At 39.9% G+C, this 23,233-nt stretch overlaps 1 protein-coding gene across 1 annotated transcript in view; it reads left to right on the top strand.

Moving 5' to 3' along the window:
* Positions 1 to 7,010: 7,010 nt before the first annotated feature.
* LOC134315019 (echinoderm microtubule-associated protein-like 4) overlaps positions 7,011 to 23,233 on the top strand; it is a 135,363-nt gene continuing 119,140 nt past the window's right edge. The window contains exon 1 of the mRNA XM_062995918.1: positions 7,011 to 7,327. Coding sequence (XP_062851988.1) covers positions 7,303 to 7,327 — 25 coding nt within the window. The 5' untranslated portion in view covers positions 7,011 to 7,302. The remainder of the gene's footprint in view (positions 7,328 to 23,233) is intronic.

Raw genomic sequence — 23,233 nt, 5'->3', positions numbered from 1 at the left:
AAATTAAATTCAAAATCATTTTAAATATATTTCAGTTATTAGTTTTGTATTTGTAATATGTTTCTATATATTTGAAGGGTTTTTATTATTTTAGTGTCTGCATGTACATGGTTAAATGAATAAGGAAGAGAACCCGTAATGTGCATATTGTTCCCTAGGCAGGCAATAACCTGCTGTCACTGAACATAGGTAAATCAATTAGCCTACTTTATAAAAAAGGGTTGAGAGAGCATTGATGTAACCCACCCCCTTAATGTCACAGTATCTATTCGGTCAAGTTTAAAAGGTAATTAACAACTCCAAATTAAAAAAAGATTGTGACAGTATGGAAAAATGCAAATAAAAAAATTGCAGTGTTTCTTACATTTACTTATTACATTGGAGACAGTGTGAACCCAAGATATTTCATGTTTTGTCTAGTCAACTTCATTTAATTTGTTAATATACCTCCATTCCTGCATTTCAGGCCTGTAACACAATTCAAAAAAGTAATTTGGGACGGTAATTTTCTGATTTGGGGTTGTACATTTTTAAGCTCTTAACCACTACTCTTAGGAACCCTGGTGTACGTTTTACCAGTGTTGGTTTAGTCTGCCTCTGCACAGACCAGTGCCAATGGCTGCAGGGAACACATGTATTACAGATGTTGTACTCCTTTACCACAGACATGGCCTCATAACACAAGATACATACCGTTTTCTCTTCTTAAAGCACAAACTTGTATTTACTTCCCCATCTCAGCATCACTTGTTGAAAAACCGCCTCAGTTAAACGCTGATGTGGAAACACCGCCATCTAGTGGTGGGATGCGGTCACTTTGCGGTCACAAAATCGGCATGCACTGTGGGAGATGCAGTTTATGTACGATTTTACAGTGTATTTTAAGACAATCATACGTCTTTTAAGCTCTCGCGGGCCACATAAAATGACGTGGCGGGCCTTGAGTTTGACCCGTGTTCTAGAGACTGATAGAATTTATGCCAAGACACAATATAGTTGTTGTGGTGGTTTGTGGTGACCTAAAACCTCAGTAAAACACTTGCAAACTATTTTTAATAATACTACTTTGTCCCATATGTCTGAGCCATTTTCTCAAGCTCAGCTGTGTTAAACACTAAGAGAGTTGGTAAACACTTCAGTTATATTTGCCAACCTCAAGCTTCAAACTGATTACATCATGTCTACTGTCATCTATTAACCAGAACTATCAGCTTGATGCATACACTGTCATCGCCAACCAGGAAAGCAGGCAACATCCTTTACGTCATCTTTAATGACGTTTTCTTTCAACACCACTCCTCCTCTCCCCACAGCTTTACAGTTACTGTACATTCACGAATCTTAAGCATGTATAGATTTTAAAGAATGGCCTTCTTACTTGGCCATCATTTATTCCCTGTTTGTCAATCATATATCACTCCCAAAGAACAACATTTCACAATGTTGAGTGCTAGGAAAAGTATGCTAAGTATTCAGTGTTGCTTGTTCGCTGTGAACACAGCCACTGCCTCAGCTTTCTTTTAGTTTAAACCAACAAAAGTATCTCAAACCCACACATTGTTCTTCTTTTATTCAACCCTCATTTCCCCATCCCACATCTTTACTGACAGCTGATGACACACTTCGCACAGAAGGTTGCCAACATCTAGTCATCCTTCAAATGTCTAGCTGAGGCGGAGAGAACCCAAACATATCACATATTTCTCACCCTTTTTATTATTCTAGACTCTCTATGGTCTGCTAACATAATCCAATACCACAAAACACCAGACATTTTACACAGTATCCAACCAGTATGGTCAACATTTTAGCATCATGTGGCCCCAATTTGCAGAATGCTTAACCAAGGTAGAGCTATACTTAGCCATAAATAAATAATAAATAAATAATGTATACCAGTCAATCCACCTTTTTTCATCTCTTTTTCCGAGAGATAAAAGCTAAGTATATGGAGAAAACTAGTTGGATGTGAGAAAAAAAAGCATTAATCTTTGACAAACCACTCACGGGGGGGGGGGCAGTTATCCAATGGGCACAAGGCACACAGTAACACCCTGGACGGGGCACCAGTCCATCACAGGGCAGACACTTATCCAATTAACCTGACTACATGTTTTTGGACTGTGGTAGGAAACCGGAGCTCCTGGAGGAAACCCACGCAGACATGGGGAGAACATGCAAACTCACCCGAACCGCCCCACCTGGGGATCGAACCCAGGACCTTCTTGCTGTGAGGCGACAGTGCTACCCACTTAGCCACCGTGCTGCCAATAAAAGAAACAAAGCCAACTAAAAACCATAACCCAACAATAGCTGAAAGAACAGATAGACAAGTGCCTTAGTGGAAGCTGTGGTATTACACTACACACACACACACACCCAGAGAAGTAAAAGGAATGTTCTCCTCACAGGGACAAAATCCTATGCTGTCCCCAGCAAACGTCAAAAAAGGCAAGTGGCCATGTGCTCATCTCACGAGCAATATGCAATTAAGCCACCAGAAAAAAACACATAATCACAGAAGAAAGTAGGAAAACAAGATAAAAACTAAAAGCTACTTGGTCCACCACTGCATGTTTTTAGTAAAAATACATAAAAGAGAGAGAAACTCAGGACAAGCTGGGGCAGCAATTAAAAAAGGAAGGAGCGAGAGTAGCCACTTTACCACTAATGTAAGCCACTTCCAGTGAAGATCCGTCTCTGGAGCGCCACAAAAAATTACACTGCTTCAAGAGACAGCTCACCCATCCAGGATGGACAAAAGGCACAACACTCGTTGAGCTTCTTGTTCATGTGTTGATAAGGACACCATATAGACACCATACAGCACAATGCCAATGTGCCAATGTGGTGAGGAGGCCAATGAAGACAGTATATTAATTTGATTCTGCAACCTGTTCCTCCTGCCGATCTCCATGCTCTTTTGATAAAGCTTTGCCAAAGAGTGGATGGTCTCATACACACAAAAGAGGGGCCAGCCTTATATTAATGCCTATGGTTCTAGTATGGGTTTTTAAAACAAGCTCATGGTCAGGTGTCCTGTTACTTTTGGCCATGTAGTATTTGTAGCACCAAAAGCCTACAATGCACAATGCCAGACACAGGATGAAGTGCTGTAAGACACATCACATTTGGCAGTATGATTGTAAATTCTGGTTTTGGCAGCTTCCCTCAAAATACAAAGTGTTACCTCTTGGTAGAGGAGAAACTGTGACGTTGGGCTAATTTTGATAGCTTGGGCTGTGAAAGAAAACCTCTTCCACATACGACTAAACCCTTGTCACTTGTGTGCATACAACTTCGTTCAAACAATTTTGGGACAGTTTTTTTCTCTGCATGACAGTGCTCCCATGCACAGACTGAAAGCATTGGCTTGAAACACATTAAGGACCTTTGGGATTTATAAAGTTCTAAATGCAAGCCAGGACTTCTCACTCAACAGTCAATCACTCAGCTCATCAGTCTTTGACCTCACTAATGTTCTTGTGGTCAAATGGAAGCAATTCCCAATAGTGCAAATGTGTTCTACTGTATAATCTAGTAGACAGCCATTGATAAAGAGTGGGGTTGTTAAAGCAGCAAAGAAAAACCAACTGTATTAACACTTATGGTTTTGGAAACAGTAGTTCAACAATCATGTATGCTATTTATATTCCTTGACTCATTTGTGTATCTGTGCTCTCACAAAATGTCTGCATTTATTCATTCATTTTCAGTAACCACTTTACCTGATCAGGGACAGAGTGGGCGGCTGCTCAGAAACACAGACTGTAAAGTGAGAATACATCCTACACAAGCCAATCTATCATTACCCTCACTTTGATCACCCATACACCTTGTTCACTAAGTAGGATTTAGAATAGCCAGTCTACCAGTGGGGAAATTTTTGGATGCAGTAGGAAATATCATATTACACTATTAGTGTTGCTGATGTGGTCACATTAATCATTACTCCTTTAGCCGTTTAGGTGACACAGCGGTAAAGACACATGCTGGAACCAGAGCTGGGATCTCGAATACATCGTATCGAATCTCAGCTCTGCCTGCCGTCTGGGCTGAGCGGCCACATGAACAATGATTGGCCTGTTGTTCAGATATGGGCGGGACTAAGCCGGATGGGGTCTCTGTCCCATGACTGGTGCAGTTATGACCTCTGCTGGCTGATTGATGGCGCCTGCACAGAGATGAAAAAAAGAGTGCTCTCAGGGTGTGTCTCTCCGTACACAGTGCTAAACTGCACTGCACTCGTCAAAGTGTAGGTGATAAGATGCATATGGCATGCTGCCCACGTGTCGGAGGGGGCGTGGGTTAGCTTCGTTCTCCTCAGTCAGAGCAGGGATCAGCATTGGTGGGCATTGTTTTTTAAATAACAGCTGTAGCGAATTTTAAGCATATCTGAATATTGGGGGACTCGTATATTGTGATAACGGCTTTGCATTAATGCTTTTAAAGCTTGTGGAGTTCATGGCAAATTTCATAAATTGTGCTGACAGGAAAAGCACCTATGAAGTAACTGGAAAAAAATAATTTAACTACTTAATAATTGGGAGATTATATCTAGGCTCTGTTTTTTGTTCTAGCACCTACATAATTAAATTATCTGTTTGAAGAAAAGACAACCAAAACCTTTTTTTTAATTTTGTTTATGCATTTTTCCCATTTTTTCTCCCTTTTTTTAACACGTGCAGTTGCCCGATTGCATCTCTCCACCAATGCCGATCCCCACTCTGATTGAGAAGAGCGAAGCTAACCCATACCCCCTCCGACACGTGGGCAACACCCGTATGCATTTTGTCACCTACACTTTAACGAGTGCAATGCAGCTCGGCACTGTGTACGGAGAGACACACCCTGACAGCACTCTTTTTCGTCTCTGCGCAGGTGGCATCAATCAGCCAGCAGAGGTCGTAATTGCACCAGTCATGGGAGACAGACCCCATCCGGCTTAACCCACCCCTATCTGAACAACAGGCCAATCGTTGTTCATGTGGCCTCCCAGCCCAGCCGGCAGGCAGAGCTGAGATTCGATACGATGTATTTGAGATCCCAGCTTTGGTGTTCAGCGTGTGTTTTACCGCTGCGCTACCTGAGCGGCAAGACTCACCTTTTCACATAGTAGCGTACTTAAATTGAAACAAGCCTTGTACCTAACAATGTCTTCTTGTTTTAAATACAAACAAACAAACCCCACTTTTGTTATTGTGTCTATTTTGTTGTGTATTGTGTATTGTTGTCTATTTATATAAGGTTAGAAAATTTTCACTGAGGAAAACACAATGCACCTATGTAAATCATTTAGGATCATGTGCTAATATGCTAAATCCTGTAAATGAAAATGTATTGCTGGTGGGCTCATGCATAGTGTAAACAAATTGATGGACCTTGACATTTAAAAAAGCTCAGGTTTTCTGTAATATGTTGTCAAATGTGTCCAAATGACACTATTATATATTATATATATTATTTTTTTGGATTAAGTTGATGCATTTTTTTATTTTAGTTATCGTATCCAGTATACAGAAAAGCACGGAGCTCCTACAAATATATGCTAAATTCATGATAAAATAAATGAATTTGTACACAACCATTGCGAATGTGGTTTGAGACGTGGGTTTGGCAGTAAAACATACATTTTGCCCACATACAATGCACACCTACAGTATACAGTAGACCCTTGAGTTACGAACGGTTTACCATACAAACATTTCAGGTTATGAACGATCTTTTCAACTTAACGTATGAACAAATTTCGGATTACGAACAGAAATTCGCAAAACACGTGACGTCACGAACTAGTTGTCTCCAACAGTCTCTCTTTCTCTATATACAGTGAGCGAACATTCGGATAGCGGACGGTGTTTTTTCTGTGTTTTCTTTATATTTAGTAAAATTCAATATTAAAATGTCCCCAAAGAAGGTGCAGAGGAAGCGTAGTGGTGAGAAAATGAAAAAAAAAAAATCACTATTTGTTGTTGTATAATTACTCCTGCCAGTAGCTGTCACTGTGTATCAGACAGAGGGGACAGTGAGTGAGAGAGAAGAAGGAACTCGGCTCAGTAAAGTATTCTTTCTTTCGTGCAATTACACCTACAAAATACAACACTATTGAAATAAAGAAGGAAATAATAGAGAAATATGAGAGTTATTGTTGTTTCTGGTAGATAAATTTTATATAAAAAAAGGAAATGTATTATGTGTATGGTACAGCACACGTACTGTACTGAAATGTGGTGTGTGTTTTATGTACAGTACTACTGTATATTGTTGTTTATTATTGTTTATTACAGGAATGTCTATTCTATAATTTAAGATGTAAGGGAAAATATACTTGTATTTATAACAAAAAAGAGCATTTATGACATTAGAAAAGTTAGGTAAGGGGGGGTTTGGGAGGTCTGGCACGGATTAATTCTATTTACATTATTTCTTAAGGGAAAAATAGGTTTAATTAACGAACATTTTGACCTAAGAACAGCCCTTCGGAACCAATTAAATTCGTAAGTCAATGGTCCACTGTACTGTGCATTTTGACTGATATATAAGGTCTATGTATGAATTCAGGCTTAAGTGTTTCAGACCTGCAGCATGTGGGCGGGGCGTCGAGATTAAGGGCGGGAGTTGTAGTTGACAGACGTGCGAGCGGATGTCGCTGATCCAATCAAATTCCGGCGTGTTCATCCAACGCTTACGTTAGATATCACACTGTATTCACTATACAGTGCACTTCTTTTAAAGTTCTACGATCTGTAGTTATGTTAAAACGCATCGTGAATAATTAGCAGTACACTCATTCACTTTAAGGGTGCACTGCAATTAGCTTGTGCTCAGACGTGTTTTCTTACTGGTTCAGAACACCCAGAATATCAGGTGAGAGGTTTGTGGAATAGGGAATGTGAGGTGGTTTAGGACACAGCCCACGCTTTCCAGATGAACGAGTCTGTGCTTGCTGTGCATCAGGGAGGCGTGCGTTTTGAGAACTGATCAGTGAAGCGGAGCGGGCGGAGTCGCAGAAGGAAGAGGCCGCTGCAGCAGTGCACTGTGTATGAGCGGTGCGCCTGGGGACCTGTGAGCCGATCCTCTCTGACTTATTGGTCTTATCCGTTACAATACAATACAAATACTCGGGTCGATTCTGATACAGCCTGAACCGGATAAACGGAGAGGAGTCCGTGTTGTATTTAGGGGTGTCAGGCACGCTGCGGCCCCGCATTCCACCTTTTATTAACGCAGACCTCACAACAATCAACCGGGATTCTACGAGAATCTGTCTGCTTTTCTTTTACACCGGCTAATCCTCTGAAAATGGACGGATTCGCCGGCAGCTTAGGTGAGTGCACATATCGGTATCTAACATGCTGTTTCTTTTGGCTGCTATTAATAGAAATGCTGTCATGTAGCAGAGTGCACCTATAGCCGCAGTGCTAGTGTAAACCTTGTATGTATATGCAGAACCATGTGTGCACATGTCAACCCTGCAATCCGTCCCCAAACACGGATCTGTACGCGCTGTCATCTGAGACTAACACTAACAATCGATCGAGCAGAGCTTCTATTGTTTTGACTGATGATCAGATTTTTTGCTGTGTTTATTTCCGTTGTGGCACATGACATGCCATTGGGGGATGACAACAGAAAGGCCGGTGCGATCTGCCTGCTGTTTTAATAAACACGCTTAATTTAAACAAGCTAAGAGTGATCTATGCACTGTTAGAAGAGGAATTTGTTTAGTAATCGTGCCTGACAGACATTTCTGGCTCATTTGTTTACCACTTTCCACAATCTCTCTCTCGATCTCTCTCTGTGTTGACATTAAGGCTGTGGCATTAGCATCCTCCATATGATTGTTTTGTGTTTGAATCAATATATCTTTCTATATATATATATACAGTGTATCACAAAAGTGAGTACACCCCTCACATTTCTGCAAATATTTCATTATATCTTTTCATGGGACAACACTATAGACATGAAACTTGGATATAACTTAGAGTAGTCAGTGTACAGCTTGTATAGCAGTGTAGATTTACTGTCTTCTGAAAATAACTCAACACACAGCCATTAATGTCTAAATAGCTGGCAACATAAGTGAGTACACCCCACAGTGAACATGTCCAAATTGTGCCCTAATGTGTCGTTGTCCCTCCCTGGTGTCATGTGTCAAGGTCCCAGGTGTAAATGGGGAGCAAGGCTGTTAAATTTGGTGTTTTGGGTACAATTCTCTCATACTGGCCACTGGATATTCAACATGGCACCTCATGGCAAAGAACTCTCTGAGGATGTGAGAAATAGAATTGTTGCTCTCCACAAAGATGGCCTGGGCTATAAGAAGATTGCTAACACCCTGAAACTGAGCTACAGCATGGTGGCCAAGGTCATACAGCGGTTTTCCAGGACAGGTTCCACTCGGAACAGTCTTCGCCAGGGTCGACCAAAGAAGTTGAGTCCACGTGGTCGGCGTCAAATCCAGAGGTTGGCTTTAAAAAATAGACACATGAGTGCTGCCAGCATTGCTGCAGAGGTTGAAGACGTGGGAGGTCAGCCTGTCAGTGCTCAGACCATACGCCGCACACTGCATCAACTCGGTCTGCATGGTCGTCATCCCAGAAGGAAGCTGACGCACAAGAAAGCCCACAAACAGTTTGCTGAAGACAAGCAGTCCAAGAACATGGATTACTGGAATGCCCTGTGGTCTGACGAGACCAAGATAAACTTGTTTGGCTCAGATGGTGTCCAGCATGTGTGGCGGCGCCCTGGTGAGAAGTACCAAGACAACTGTATCTTGCCTACAGTCAAGCATGGTGGTGGTAGCATCATGGTCTTGGGCTGCATGAGTGTTGCTGGCACTGGGGAGCTGCAGTTCATTGAGGGAACCATGAATTCCAACATGTACTGTGACATTCTGAAACAGAGCATGATCCCCTCCCTTCGAAAACTGGGCCTCATGGCAGTTTTCCAACAGGATAACGACCCCAAACACAACCTCCAAGATGACAACTGTCTTGCTGAGGAAGCTGAAGGTAAAGGTGATGGACTAAACCCAATTGAGCACCTGTGGCGCATCCTCAAGTGGAAGGTGGAGGAGTTCAAGGTGTCTAACATCCACCAGCTCCGTGATGTCATCATGCAGGAGTGGAAGAGGATTCCAGTAGCAACCTGTGCAGCTCTGGTGAATTCCATGCCCAGGAGGGTTAAGGCAGTGCTGGATAATAATGGTGGTCACACAAAATATTGACACTTTGGGCACAATTTGGACATGTTCACTGTGGGGTGTACTCACTTATGTTGCCAGCTATTTAGACATTAATGGCTGTGTGTTGAGTTATTTTCAGAAGACAGTAAATCTACACTGCTATACAAGTTGTACACTGACTACTCTAAGTTATATCCAAGTTTCATGTCTATAGTGTTGTCCCATGAAAAGATATAATAAAATATTTGCAGAAATGTGAGGGGTGTACTCACTTTTGTGATACACTGTATATATGGGTGATTCTTCAATTGCGGGCTCTTTTTACCATCTTAATTTTTGAAAAATAAAATTAGTAACAATTTAGTTTTAATTATGTCAAGATAATGCTTACATGCTTTAGAGCAAAGACTTAATGATGGCTACAATTGAATTTTAATATTTCATATTTATCTGCGAAGTGGCATAGCAAAATGTCATTATGTGTTGTAATGACGTGTTGCGGTAATGACAATTTTTCCTTTTTTTAAGAAAAAAACTAGCTAGGCCATGGATTTGCTAAAGCTAGTCAACAGCTAGTACAAGATGCACTTTAAATACATATAAATAATGTGTAAATTTCTTTTTTTTTTTGGTAAAGTACTGCCATATTGATGTAAATGGTAATGACGCTGAATACATATACTCTATGATCAGGAGGAATACATGATTAAATTACTCACATTACAGACATTAAAATGTTAATCTTCTCTCATGGCTGGCATGTGCTTCCTTGCAAGTCTTTGTTTCCATGGTTACAACATAAACAAGTGTTACCTTCAAATGATTCCCTACAGAAACCATACACTGTTGCGGTAATGAGGATAATGCTGGGGACAGTAATACAGTATATTGCTTAAAAATATTCATAGGTTGTACAAATATGAAAAAAAAAATTACATTTTGTTTCTTTTTAAGTTGAATATTGAATATTGAATATAATATGAATATTATTAAGTTTTTATAATGAATTGATCACTTTTTAGCATTTTATTAGAGCAGAGAAGTTTTAAAGTCTGGGTTGGGGACAAGGCCAAAGTAGCATAATTATTTTGGTATGTAATTTGTAATACTTTAACTTTAACTTTTTAATACCTAAAATATTATTTTTTTAATAAAGTATTTTTAACACAAATGTATAACCTAGGGACGTAAAAGTTCCCCCAATTGAAGAATCACCCATATATATATACAGTGCTCAGCATAAATGAGTACACCCCAACAGATTTGTCAGAAAACCTTTAGTTTCTTTACAGAATCAACATTTTCTATGGGGTACTATACTACAAAATACTCCTACAAATGTGGGCCATTGATTGCAAACAAGATTTGTTCATTTGTACACACAAAAAAGTTATTTTCTCAACAAATTCATTCAAGACCATGTTGCAAAAATGAGTACACCCCAATGAAAGTCTTAGGAGTTTAGACTACAAAATTCTAATTAACACTAATTTAACCACGTGAGTCTAATTATTCATTAAACAGGTGTCCAGCAGACACTTGACAGTTAAAAGGGCATTACTTAACAAAGAAAACCCCATCCCATTTCATGCTGTCAGCAGTGGCACCACATGGAAGAGAAATGTCACGAGACCTGAGAAAGAAAATTGTTTCTTTACACAAGAAAGGTGAAGGCTAAAAGAAGATTGGCAAAGCTTTACTGATCAGTCAGAATACTGTAGCAAAAGTGATACAAAAATTTTACAAAGATGGAACTGCAACCATCTCACAGAGACGTCCAGGCCATCCACGGATGGTAACACCCAAACAGGAGCGTCTTCTGATGAGAAGGGTTGAAGAAAATCGCCATGCAAGTTCACTGCAGTTAGCTAAAGAGGTAAAAAGCCAAACTGGGGTGACTTTTTCCCGTGACACAGTACAGCGTACACTGCAGAAGAATGGCATGCATGGGTATCATCCACGAAGGAAGCCTCTCCTGAAGCCCATGCACAAAAAAGCCTGCCTAGAATTTGCCAGGGCCCATGCTGAAAAAGATGAAGACTACTGGGACTCTATACTCTGGAGTGATGAGACCAAGATAAATGTTTTTGGAACTGATGGCTTCCAAACTGTATGGCGTCACAAAGGTGAGGAGTACAAAGAAGAATGCATGCTGCCTACAGTGAAACATGGTGGTGGCAGTGTCCTTATGTGGGGCTGCATGAGTGCTGCTGGTGTTGGGGAGCTGCATTTCATTGATGGTATCATGAATTCACAGATGTGCTGCTCTATATTGAAGGACAAGATGCTACCATCACTTCGTGCCCTTGGTTGTCATGCACTTTTCCAACATGACAATGATCCAAAACACACATCTAAGGCCACTGTTGCATTTCTGAAGAAGAACAGGGTGTAAGTGATTCAGTATGTTTCCTGATCTGAACCCAATCGAACACCTACGGGGAATTCTGAAGACACAGGTTGAGCATCACTCTCCATCCAGCATCCAGGCTCTAAAAGAGGTCGTTCTTGAAGAATGGAAAAAGATAGACGTTGCAATTTGTCGCCAACTTGTTCATTCCATGCCTAGAAGACTTAATGCTGTCCATAAAAATTATAGTGGTCATACAAAATACTAGATGTAGTACTTTTTGATGTGGGGTGTATTCATTTTTGCATCAACTCATTTGAGTAAAACTGAATATTTTGTAATCTAATTATTAACCTTACTTTTATGTTATGGGTTAAAGAAATGTTCTATGAAACTGTCTTGTCAAAATTTAGAAAATTGTTTCTGTGTTCAGTGAGATATTGATTAAAATCTTACTTTTCAGAGGGGGTGTACTCATTTATGCTGAGCACTGTGTATATATATATATATATATATATGTCCATATATCCTTTCATAAATGTGTATACTAAATACCCAACATCTCAGTGAGTGCCTCCACCGATGCCCTAGTCCTTCCCTAGATATATTTTGATCCTGTTGCATCTCATAGTCCAAACATTGTATGTCGTTTGACCAACCAACTTGATAAGATTGCCCAATAAGCTTTAGAATATATCATTTCTTTGTAGGTAAGTCATTATTAATGACAATATTTCACTACTATAATTAGGGCTGGGTATCGCCACTAATTTCCTGGATCGATTCGATTCCGATTCACAAGGTCCCTCTTCGATTTTCGATTCAATTTTCGATTCAATTTCGATTCAACACATTTAGGCATATTTGAGTTACATTAACAGGTTTTGTTTAAATATGTAAAGATGTTCAGAGAACGAATGTGATAATTGTACAAAAAACACTCATTATTAAAAATATTTGTGTATTTTGTTTACATAATTAATCCAAAACAGAAAACGGTAACATTCATTTCTTATTATTATTTTATATGTCTGACACGCTACAACATTGTAAATGTAATGTAAACATACACCTGGCTGTTGAACAGCTTATGCCAAGTTTACACTACACGACACTCTGATTAACACCTGGTCGCTGTAATGTTCACACTACACGACTGATCGGCGATGGGGGGTTTTACACTACACCATCTATCACCAGGGGGAATCACAGGCGAGCTTCTCTGGTCTCCAAAACTACGTTTTGTCACGAAAACACACGTGAGAAGTGATGAAAGGTTTAATGATACCACGTCCAAACATGCACATCAACAAGTAGCGAGAGATGAAAGTTTGTGCGCTGATGAAATAAATGAATCTGAGTGGATTTGGCAACACGAGCAGCATGGCTTGTTCTATAGTGAGTTGGAGGTTAATAAATATTTTGTTTTGTAGAGAACGATCAGGTCAGAAATACTGTAAAACTCGTGTGCTGATGTATTCTGATAGAAACTATATTGCGCTCCACCACCTGTTTACAACCTCTCCCCTGTGTTTCCCCTCGCTGTTTCTCACATTGATTGAGAGCCGAGTTTTGATCGCAGAGCGAACACCGAGTTCCTCCCGAATCCAGCACCGACCCGTCGCCGAGCGAAAATCAGTGCAAAAAGTTGTGTAGTGGTCATAACTTGAGCTTCTGCCATGCTAAACTGATGTGCAGGTCAGATCTTGTAGCATGAAAAAACACTGACTGGTCACGCGAAATTAAAGGGGGTAACAGATTTCTGTGTGCACCGTAAAAAGGGGCGTATTTAAAAGATCGATCTCGCGTTTATATGAATCGATATCGGATCGTTCAAATAAAGATCGATTCGAATCGAAAAATCGATTTCATAAACCCACCCCTAACTATAATACTAATGTGTGTATTTTTGTTTATAATAGTTGTAGCATCCTCCAAACTGTTTATGTTTGAGTGAATTGCTTTGCATGGAGATAAGAAGGAAACAAATGGTTACCCACTGCACCATAACATTCCTTTAATGTTCTTTGCAGCCTTATAGCTTTTAAGAAACGTATATACTGTATACCTAACATCCCAATGAGCACCTCCATCAGCGCCCCAGTCCTTCCCCTGGTATATTTTGATCCTGTTGCATCTCATAGTTCAAACATTGTATGTTGTTTGACTTAACAACTTGATAAGATTGCCCAATAAGCTTTAGAATATATAATTTCTTTGTAGGTAAATCATTATAAATTACAATATTTCACACATATAATACTAATGTGTGTATTTTTGTTTATATTAGCTGTAGCATCCTTCATATAACTGTGTATGTTTGAGTGAATTTGTTTGCATGTCAGCGTTATGGAGATAAGAAGGAAACAAATTGTTCACCCTGTGTTCCTTGCGGCCATATAGCTTTTAATAAATGTACATACTGTATGCCTAACATCCCAATAAGCACCTCCACCAGCACCCTAGTCTTTTTATAGATATATTTTGATCCTGTTGCATCTCATAGTCCAAAGATTGTATGTTGTTTGACCTACCAACACGATAACATTGTCCAAAAGGCTTTAGAATACTTCATTTCTCTGTAAGAAAGTCATTATTTATTACAATAATTTATTAGTATAATACTAATGTGTGTATTTTTGTTTATAAAAGCTAGATGTTATTTATTTTCCAAGTGCTGACATTAAGGCTGTGGCTGTAGCATAACTGTTTATGTTTGAGTGAATTTCTTTGCATGTCAGCATTATGGAGATAAGAAGGAAACAAATTATTTATCCACTGCACCTTAACATTCTTGTGATGTTCTTTGCGGCCATATAGCTTTTAATATATCCCAGTGAGCTCCTCCACCGATGCCCTAGTCCTTCCCCGGTATACTGTATTTTGATCCTGTTGCATCACATAGTTCAAACATTGTATGTCGTTTGACTTAACAGCTTGATAAGATTGCCCAATAGGCTTTAGAATATATAATTTCTTTGTAGGTAAGTCATTATAAATTACAATATTTTATTAGTATAATACTAATGTGTGTATTTTTGTTTATAATAGTTGTAGCATCCTCCATATAACTGTTTATGTTTGAGTGAATAGCTTTGCATGTCAGCGTTATGGAGATAAGAAGGAAACGAATGGTTTCCCACTGCACCATAACACTCCTTTAATGTTCTTTGCGGCCATATAGCTTTTAATATATCCCAGTGAGCATCTCCACCGATGCCCTAGTCCTTCCCCTGGTATATTTTAATCCTGTTGCATCTTATAGTCCAAAAATTGTATGTTGTTTGACCTACCAACTTGATAAGATTGCCCAATAGGCTTTAGATTATATAATTTTGTTGTAGGTAAGTCATTATAAATTTATAAAGTATTTTATTAGTATAATACTAATGTGTGTATTTTTGTTTATAATAGCTAGAAGTTATTTATTTCCCTGACATTAGGGATGTGGCTGTAGCATCCTCCATATAACTGTTTATGTTTGAGTGAATTCCTTTGCATGTCAGCGTTATGGAGATAAGAATGAAAACAAATTGTTTACCCACTGCACCTTAACATTCTTGTAATGTTCTTTGCGGCCATATAGCTTTTAATATATCCCAGTGAGCACCTCCACCGATGCCCTAGTCCTTCCCCGGTATACTGTATTTTGATCCTGTTGCATCTCAAAGTCCAAAAATTGTATGTTGGTTGACTTACCAACTTGATAAGATTGTCCAAAAGGCTTTAGAATATGTAATTTCTCTGTAAGAATTTCATTAATAATAACAATATTTCACTACTATAACACTAATGTGTGTATTTTTGTTTATAATAGTAGTAGCATCCTCCATATAACTGTTTTGTGTTTGAGTCAATATATCGTTTTATCGCCGCTCAGGTGGCGCAGCGGTAAAAGACACGAAGGAGCGGATTTCGAAGGAGCTTCGACATGGATTTCGAAGGAGCGTCGTTTCGAATCCAGCTCTGCCTTCACGGTCGAGGCTGGGCGGCTATGGACAACGATTGGCCTGTTGTCCGGGTGGGGGGCGGGACTTAAGACCGTAGGGGATGCTCTCTCAGGAACGGGGCGGTTGCGCCCTCTGCTGGCTGGTTGGTGGCGCCTATATGGAGACAGGAGGGGGTGTGGCGGAGTGTGTGATCCTCCGTGCACAGTACTCTGCCACGCTGCACTCGTCAAGTGTGGGTGATAAGACAGTCGATTGGCTGTGCACGTTTCGGAGGAGGCGTGGAACGACCTCGTCAGCCCCAATCAGGAGCAGGAATCCGCACTAATGAGAGGATGATAGATGGGACGAAATTGGACGTGCTAAATAAAATAAAAAAAATAAATAAAAAAAATATATATATATATATAATCGTTTTATCTACATATCCATATATCTTTTTATAAATGTATACACTGAACACCTAACATCCCAATGAGCACCTCCATCAGCACCTTAGTCCTTCCCCTGGTATATTTTGATCCTGTTGCATCTCATAGTTCAAACATTGTATGTCGTTTGACCTACCAACGTGATAGGATTGCCTAATAAGCTTTAGAATATATAATTTCTTTGTAGGTAAGTCATTATAAATGACAATTTTTTACTAGCATAATACTAATGTGTGTATTTTTTGTTTGTAATAGTTGTAGCATCCTCCATATACCTGTTTATGTTTGAGTGAATTGCTTTGCATGCCAGAGTTCTGGAGATAAGAAGGAAACAAATGGTTTTCCACTGCACCGTAACATTCTTTTAATGTTTTTTGCGGCCATATAGCTTTTAATAAATGTACTCATAGTTCAAAACTTGCCAAAACTTTGACCTACCAACTTGACATGATTGTCCAGAAGGCTTCAGGATGTATTTTATTATCTGTAGGAAAGCAATTATTAATTACAATATATTACTAGTATAATACTTATGTGTCTATTGTGTAAAGCCAACTTCCAACATGTTTTACAACAATACAGTGTTTGTGTTTTGGAATGAAAGCCTATATATGCAAAAAAAATGTAGTCTTAAAATTCAAAATAAAATGGTTTCACATTGTCTATAAAACTCAAAAACATGTGAATAGCAAAGCGGGGTAAATGAACTGAGACTCAGACGTAATGCAACACATCCAAAGACGAACCCATGCATATTTTGCTTTGCACGATTGTTATTATAAATTTACCACGTAATTTAACATAATATGTCACTGGCAACCAAGTGTGGTCCCGACCCCAAGGTTGAGAACTGCTGCATTAGATGTGCATTAATAAACAGTTCAAACATTTGCTTATTGTTAAAAATGGGTTTGGTTTATGTATACACTAAACCAGGATGTGAACAAGCTGTAATATGACATGTGCTAGTATTGTATTGTTTATCATTTGGCAAGCATGACCTTAAATAGCAGCAGTAAAACTCTCTGTAACATTTACAATAAACTATTACTAAGAATAAGAGTATTATGGAAACATTTGAAAAAAACATTTATGGACCATAACCTTTCACAGTATGTTAAAGTATGTTAAATTGAACAAATAAACAGTGATTGCACTCATTTGTAATAAACCTAACCAGCATCATTTTGGTCCATAATATATATAGCAGATCTAGTCCGCATTTATTACATGGGACAGTTTTTACACCATATGTCCATCCTGACTCAAGCATGAGACTCTTATAAACTGTTATGGGGGAGCTGTTATGTTATAGGGGAGCTGTTATGTTATAGGGGGACTGGGGCCCAACTGTGATCATATGTGCTTCATACTGTTTGCAGTCTGGCATACTGACATGTACACACTGCAGGCATGTGACTAATAAATGATTTATAGGGCTGCATTGTTACAATGTAAATATGAGCCTGCAATCTAAAAAAAACGATAACCAGATACACTGCTCAGCCAAAAGAAACAAAAACAGTTTGGGGAAGGCCCTTTCCAGCTTGACTGTTCCCTGTGCTCAAAGCAAGGCCCATAAAGACATTGTTTGACAAGTTTGCTGTGTAGAAACTGCAGTGGCCTGATTAAAGCCCAGATTAAGTCCTAGCAAACACATTTGGGAGGAAATGAGACTTCAGTTGAGGGTAGGGATGTTAATGATTTACCGGTTAACAGAAAACCGACAAATGAGTCATTGTTTGATTTATGTTGTACTGTACATTAAAAAGATTATTTCTGCCAGTTGACGCTTTATTTGAACTGAGAGAAGGTAATAAGTTGATTTGAGAATCGTGTCCTTACACCTTCAGTGTGCATCCGCCAGCTAAGTGCACATACTCATTTTGAGAAAGCATTTTTTAATGCATTTTCTTCATTTTTCTCCTGATTTAGTGTAGCTAATTGATCTTCCACTGCTGTGAATCCAGCAGGAGGGTATATTTGCCTGCTCCACCCCCCTTCCAACGCATGCGCAGTCCTTTAACTCCTTCTTTTTTGTCCGTGCTTTATTGGATTTGCACATGAGGCTCATCCAAGTCTGCACAGGCACGTCAGTCTGCTAACCAGGGTCCTTGCACAGCGAACCCCTAGCAGACTTGGTGGCCCATATCTGCCAACTGTGCCTGCTAGATGGTGCCCAGCCGACCGGTAGCAGAGCCGAGATTCAGAGCGGGGTGTTCAGAATCTCAGCGCTGGTATCCTTCTGTGCCACCTGAAAAAGTGTTTTTTAAATGCATGTATATTATTAAAATCATTAATAAGCCAGGCCTACACATCCCACATCATTGTCTGACCTCTTAAATGCTCTTTTTGACTATATGGGCAAACATTCCCACAGTGTCCACATACTTGTGGTTATAGCATGTAGCAAGTCTTGTCATTGTTTTTTCGTGGAGCGGGCAGTGGTGCTTACTGTGTGTTACTTTGAGCTCTAAAAAGCAAATTGGTTGCTCTTTTTTCACGTCTTGGCACTGGAAACGTAGAGGCGTAACAAATTAGGCAAAGCATTACCAATTAGGCAAACACTTTAAGGCCGTAAAACAGAGAAGTGGCAGTACAGGTAGAACTATACTGATTCAATGCTGACATTTTTAAGACTGCAAGTGACTTGTCAAATGTAAAATGTTGCAAGTTTTAGTCCTGTGTTAACTAGGGCTGGGCGGTATATCGCAAATATCAATATATTCGATATTACTTTTTACATGATGTTGAAAATGACCATATTTGATATATCGAGTATGCGTAGAATACACAGATTACCATTTGAGAACGTTTAAAACAGAGCGCAAAATGAGCGCATGCGTGCACGCACACACAGGGAAACTGAATCACTGGAAAGAGTCAACAAGTCAGGAACGACTGTTTTCAAAGGAATTATTAATTGGAATCAAATCAGGTAGCTGTGCTCTTATCTATGGTAAAGAAAGCGAAGCTCAGGTCAGCAGCGGTTATGATTTTATGCTGCTGTGTGATTGATCTGGGTCGCGGTGCTGCTGTTTACTGTGCGCTGTCATTTTGCAATGATAGCAAAGCATTAATAAAATGTCAATATATACCCCCCCAATTTTCTCCCCTAATCTAGTCGTGTCCAATTACCCTGATTGCATCCTCTATATTGATTCGACCCGTCACCGCTGACTGAGGACGCCTCTCAACTGACATACGCCCCCTCCGGCACGTACAGTCAGTACAGACTGCATTATTCACCTGCACGAGTCGAGTTCATACACATGACGGCCACTGTGTATGGAGGGCCACACCCCCATCAGCATTATTCCTCAGCCCTGTGCAGGCGTCATGAGTCAGCCAGCAGGAGCCGCAGTTGCACCAGTTATGAGGACCTATGATCCGACTTTTTTTTACCCTCTAACCCTAAACAACAGCCAATCGTTGTTCATGCTGCCGCCCAGCCCAGTCGGAAAGGCAGAGCTGAGATTCGATACGATGTATTCGAAACCCCAACTCTGGTGCGCTAGCATACTTTACCGCTGCGCCACCTGAGCGGCTAGTATTTTGTATTTTTATGGTAACTTAAAAACAATATAAGCTAAAATACGGGCAGTGGCCTGCCATTGTACTTTAAGTTTACATTATATCGTATCGTTATCGTATCGTATATCGCCACTTCTCAAAAGCATATCAAGATATGAGTTTTTTAGTCATATTGCACAGCCCTAGTGTTAACTTAGATGATCTGTGTTGTTTCAGTCATCATGCAAATTTAGAGCATGAAGCATGGCGCATCTTAGGATGGTAGAAGATCTGAGGATAATGACACGACACATTGCCCTGTTTGATGACTTTTCTGTTTAGGAACATTCCATGTTTATTTGTGCTATTTGGCCTTTGTTGAATAAAGCATGTTCCTGTAGCGAGAGTAGAATCAAGTGTGTGTGTGTGTTTTGTGCTGAATGACATGCTGTGAACGTTTTTGTTTAAGGACCTAGCTCACAGTAATGCTAGTTTTTCTTAGCTGAGTTGAGTGAAACTGGCGAAGACAAAAAGGGGATCGGGTTGCAAAATTTCATTTGGTGAAAGAGGAAAAGATAGGAGACAGAGTGCAGAAAGGGAATGAAAAAAATCTGGATGGGGACTCACGTGTGTTTGAACACTTCCAGATGCAGGAATGCTGCTTTCCAACTTGGTGCATTCCTTAAACCATTTTCCCCTTATAACAATGAATAATAATATATCTGGAATAAAGCGAGGTGTGTGTGTCAATGTGAAAGATTAACATTGTTAAGTAACCGGTGTTTAAGTCACTAATTATGGCAGATTTATATTTTTTTATATTTAATTTATGCATTTTCTCCCCTTTTTCTCCCTTTTTAGGGCGTCGAATTGCCCGATTGCGTCATGCTTTCTCTCCACCAATGTCGATCCCTGCTCTGATTGAGGAGAACGAAGCGAACCCACGTCCCCTCCGACACGTGGGCAGCATGCCGTATGCATCTTATCACCTACACTTTGACGAGTGCAGTGCAGCTCAGCTTTGTGTACGGAGAGACACACCCTGACAGCACTCTTTTCTCATCTCTGTGCAGGCGCCATCAATCAGCCAGCAGAGGTCGTAACTGCATTAGTTATGAGAGAGAGACCCTATCCGGCTTAATCCCACCCATATCTGAACAACAGGCCAATCGTTATACATGTGGCTGCTCAGCCCAGTTGGCAGGCAGAGCTGAGATTCGATACGATGTATTCGAGATCCCAGCTCTGTTTCCAGCATGTGTTTTTACCGCATGACGACAGATATTTTGACTAGGGATGTCCCGATCCGATCTCAAAGATCGGGATCGGGGCCGATCAAGGCATTTTTTAATTGATCGGAATCGGCTTTACTAAACCCGATCTTAATCCCGATCTTTTGTGTTACGTCAGCATGTCCGCTGTGTGGAAATACTTTAAATTGAAAAGTAAAACAAGTTCAACAGTGAAGTGTAACGTCTGCAGTGTGAGCGTTTCACGAGGCGGTGGGAGCAGAGCTGCTTTCATGTGTGAGAGTGTGTGTGAGTTAAGGATCACTCCGGTTTACAAAACAACGTAGTGATGCACTCGTTTAATAAAGAAATAAATGCACAGAATATTCACATATTGTCGGGAGCAGAACACTTTATTAACTTCTTCTGTTACGGTACCGAATAGCCGAAAGGGTCAAAACACACTCACTTCGTGTACAAACGTCCATCAAACCATTGTCACAATAGAAGCACTTTAAAAACTGGCTTTCCTTCATAACAAAAGAGCCTTTCCATTTTATTTTGGTATTCAGGTTTTCTTATATTTAAGTTAAGCTGCTACACAGATTTCTGTTCATTTTTAGTGTATCACTGCATTAAACATTTTTTTTCTTTGAATGTAAAGTTTAAAGTAAAACTAATTATCTCACTCATTTTGATTGATTTTGTAAAAATACAAAAACATTAAGCAATAGCTTGGATGCAGCATTTTTCCCTTCAGCACTGCAGAGCTATTCAGTTGTTAAACATATACACTGGATTAATTTGAATAATTGTAATGTACTTGAAGTGTGCACTGTGTGAACAGTATTATCTAGTTCTTATCTAGACAATATCTAGAAAATACAAGTATCGGTTTGAGAATCGGTATCGGATCGGGATCAAAATTAATAAACGGGATCGGTATCGGGAACAAAAAAACGTGATCGGGACATCCCTAATTTTGACTAAATATGTCTTGCTTCTTTTATTGTTCTACCCTTTTAAACTGGTCAATCAGCAGAAGTGTAGAATCAGAAACGTTCCTAAACGTGAGAAGGAAATACTCATACTCGTACTCAAAATTGCATGCAAAGGACAACAGGACAACCGCCTAGGCAAATATCCACTGGAGCTGAGCAGTATGACCAAAACTTATCGCAATATACTTTTATTTTTCCCCTCATTTCCCCCACACTATCAGTATCTTATTAAGTTCCACAGTGGGTTAGCTGGTGGAGTGTAGGCCACATATTGGGTTTCTGGTAAGACTGGGTATCATTTGTATTTTTGTAATTCTGATTCTGCTTGTTTCAAATTCAAAATAGTTAAAAAGGGAACATTTACAATGTAAATAGATTAAAATAAGTGTTTAACCAGAGCTGGGATTTCGAATACATTGTATCGAATCTCAGCTCTGCCAGCTGGCTGGTCTGGGCGGCCACATGAGCAACGATTGGCTGTTGTTCAGGGATGGGAAAGCTGGACCACAATTACGACCTCTGCTGGCTGATTGATGGCGCCTGGACAGAGTTTGGAAATAATGCTGATCAGGACGTGGCTCTCCGTGCACAAAGCTGATCCGCATGTGAACTTGCCTGGTGCGGGTGAAAAGAGGTAGTCCATACTTCACACGTGTCGGAGGGGGCGTGTGTCAGTTGCGAAGCTCCTCAGTCAGCAGTAGAGGGTTGTATCGGTAGAGGTGAAGTGTGATGCAACCAGGGTAATTGGATACGACTAGATTAGGGGAGAATATTGGGGAAAAGACAGAGAGAAAAAAATAAGTGTTTAAATAAACTGTAAGAACAATAATACATATTATACTGTGACATATCATACAAGTCATATCTGAGAAAACTAAAAGCTTGTTTGAGCAGCAACAGGGGCAAAATGCTAGAACTAAAGTGTGCACACAACACACACAACACACAGCCTGCAACTAAATAAACCAAGTCAATACATAAAACAGACAGCATGTTAACCATGTATGCAACAGTTCTTCTTAAGGAAAATCAGCATATCAGTCTTTTCTGGCTTTGATCAGCTTTGTTGTTTTATTTTATAAAGTGAAGCCACACTTTTGATTGTTTACTTTGGTCCATAATGCACACTGTCATAAGGTTAGCCATACGTCCTAGTTCAGGTAGTAACATAGACGAATTCTGGTGTACACTGATCAGCCATAACATTAAAACCACCTCCTTGTTTCTACACTCACTGTCCATTTCATCAGCTCCACTTACCATATAGAAGCACTTTGTAGTTCTACAATTACTGACTGTAGTCCATCTGTTTTTCTGCATTCTTTGTTAGCCCCCATTCATGCTGTTCTTCAATGGTCAGGACCCCCCCAGGACCACTATAGAGCAGGTATTATTTGGGTGGTGGATCATTCTCAGCACAGCAGTGACTGACATGGTGGTGGTGTGTTAGTGTGTGTTGTGCTGGTTTGAGTGGATCAGACACAGCAATGCTGATGGAGTTTTTAAACACCTCACTGTCACTGCTGGACTGAGAATAGTCCACCAACCAAAAATTATCCAGCCAACAGCGCC

Source organism: Trichomycterus rosablanca, chromosome 5 (genome assembly GCF_030014385.1).
Source record: "Trichomycterus rosablanca isolate fTriRos1 chromosome 5, fTriRos1.hap1, whole genome shotgun sequence".
Classification (NCBI taxonomy): domain Eukaryota; kingdom Metazoa; phylum Chordata; class Actinopteri; order Siluriformes; family Trichomycteridae; genus Trichomycterus; species Trichomycterus rosablanca.
The sequence above is the reverse complement of the archived record's forward strand: the minus strand, read 5'-3'. Positions and strand labels throughout refer to the sequence as shown.